This window comes from Condylura cristata, unplaced genomic scaffold (assembly GCF_000260355.1).
Source record: "Condylura cristata isolate star-nosed mole 26May11 unplaced genomic scaffold, ConCri1.0 scaffold00003, whole genome shotgun sequence".
NCBI classification, from domain to species: domain Eukaryota; kingdom Metazoa; phylum Chordata; class Mammalia; order Eulipotyphla; family Talpidae; genus Condylura; species Condylura cristata.
This window is the reverse complement of record NW_004567104.1, coordinates 78770572-78771450: the sequence shown is the minus strand read 5'-3', so window position 1 is coordinate 78771450 and position 879 is coordinate 78770572. Positions and strand designations below refer to the sequence as shown.

Here is an 879-nt window from a genome sequence, read left to right as displayed (position 1 = left end):
GCGACCGCCCGTTTCGTTCACGAGGGCCTCTGACCCCGGTAGCCAGCCGTCTCGACCGAGCCTGGACGCTCTGGCATCGGGCCGTGACACGCTGCCCCTTTCTAGTCCTGCTCCGGGGGCTTCTTGCCTTTTTTTGAGATTCATTTATTTAGCACACAGAGCCGGGGCACAGGCCAGAGGTGCAGGGGCGCAGGAGGACCCCCCCAGAGGCAGAGCGGGGCGCGGGGCAGGCACACCCCTGAGCCCTGCTGTGACAGCGGCAGGGGTCGGGGGGCTGCGCCCGGGGTCCCCCCAGCCAGGTCGCTCTCAGGTCCTCGGGCTCAGGCCAAAGCCGACCCTGTGTGCTGGGGCGCCCGGCCGCCTCCTACTCGCACTAGCGGGGGACACTGGGGTCAGGGCGGGGCTGTGGGGGGCAGGCGCCTCTGGCCCACCTGCACGTGGCGCGATGGGGGTCCTCCTCTGTGAGCGCCCGGAAGGCCGGCGGGGGCGGCCCCAGCCTCGGTGGCCTCCGGGTCAGGATGGCCCCTCCTCGGTGACCCCGGCACCCCCAGACGTGCTGGGTGTTCTCACTGCCCTGTGACCCAGCCCAAGGCCGTGCGGCCTCTGCAGGGTGAGCGGCCAGCTCCCTGCTGGGCTGTGGTGGACACCCGACCTGGCCGCCCAGACACCTGCATTTCCTGTCGCTGGGCTCGGCGGTGGCCGGGGCGGCTCCGTGGCGCTCTGGCGCCTCTGGGTGCTAACGCACCTGCCGGGACGGGTGGCCAGGGAGGCGCGGGGAGCCGCGGCCGGGGCGGCCCTCACGGCAGCCTCTCTTGCAGTTCCTCGTCTACTCCTTCTACTTCGCGGTGCTGTCCGCCCTCTACTTCTGCGGTGCTGCGC

At 71.8% G+C, this 879-nt stretch overlaps 1 protein-coding gene across 1 annotated transcript in view; it reads left to right on the top strand.

The window, feature by feature from the left end:
• SLC19A1 (solute carrier family 19 (folate transporter), member 1) overlaps positions 1-580 on the top strand; it is a 4833-nt gene extending 4253 nt beyond the window's left edge. The window contains exon 3 of the mRNA XM_012731236.1: positions 552-580. Coding sequence (XP_012586690.1) covers positions 552-580 — 29 coding nt within the window. The remainder of the gene's footprint in view (positions 1-551) is intronic.
• Positions 581-879: the final 299 nt, after the last annotated feature.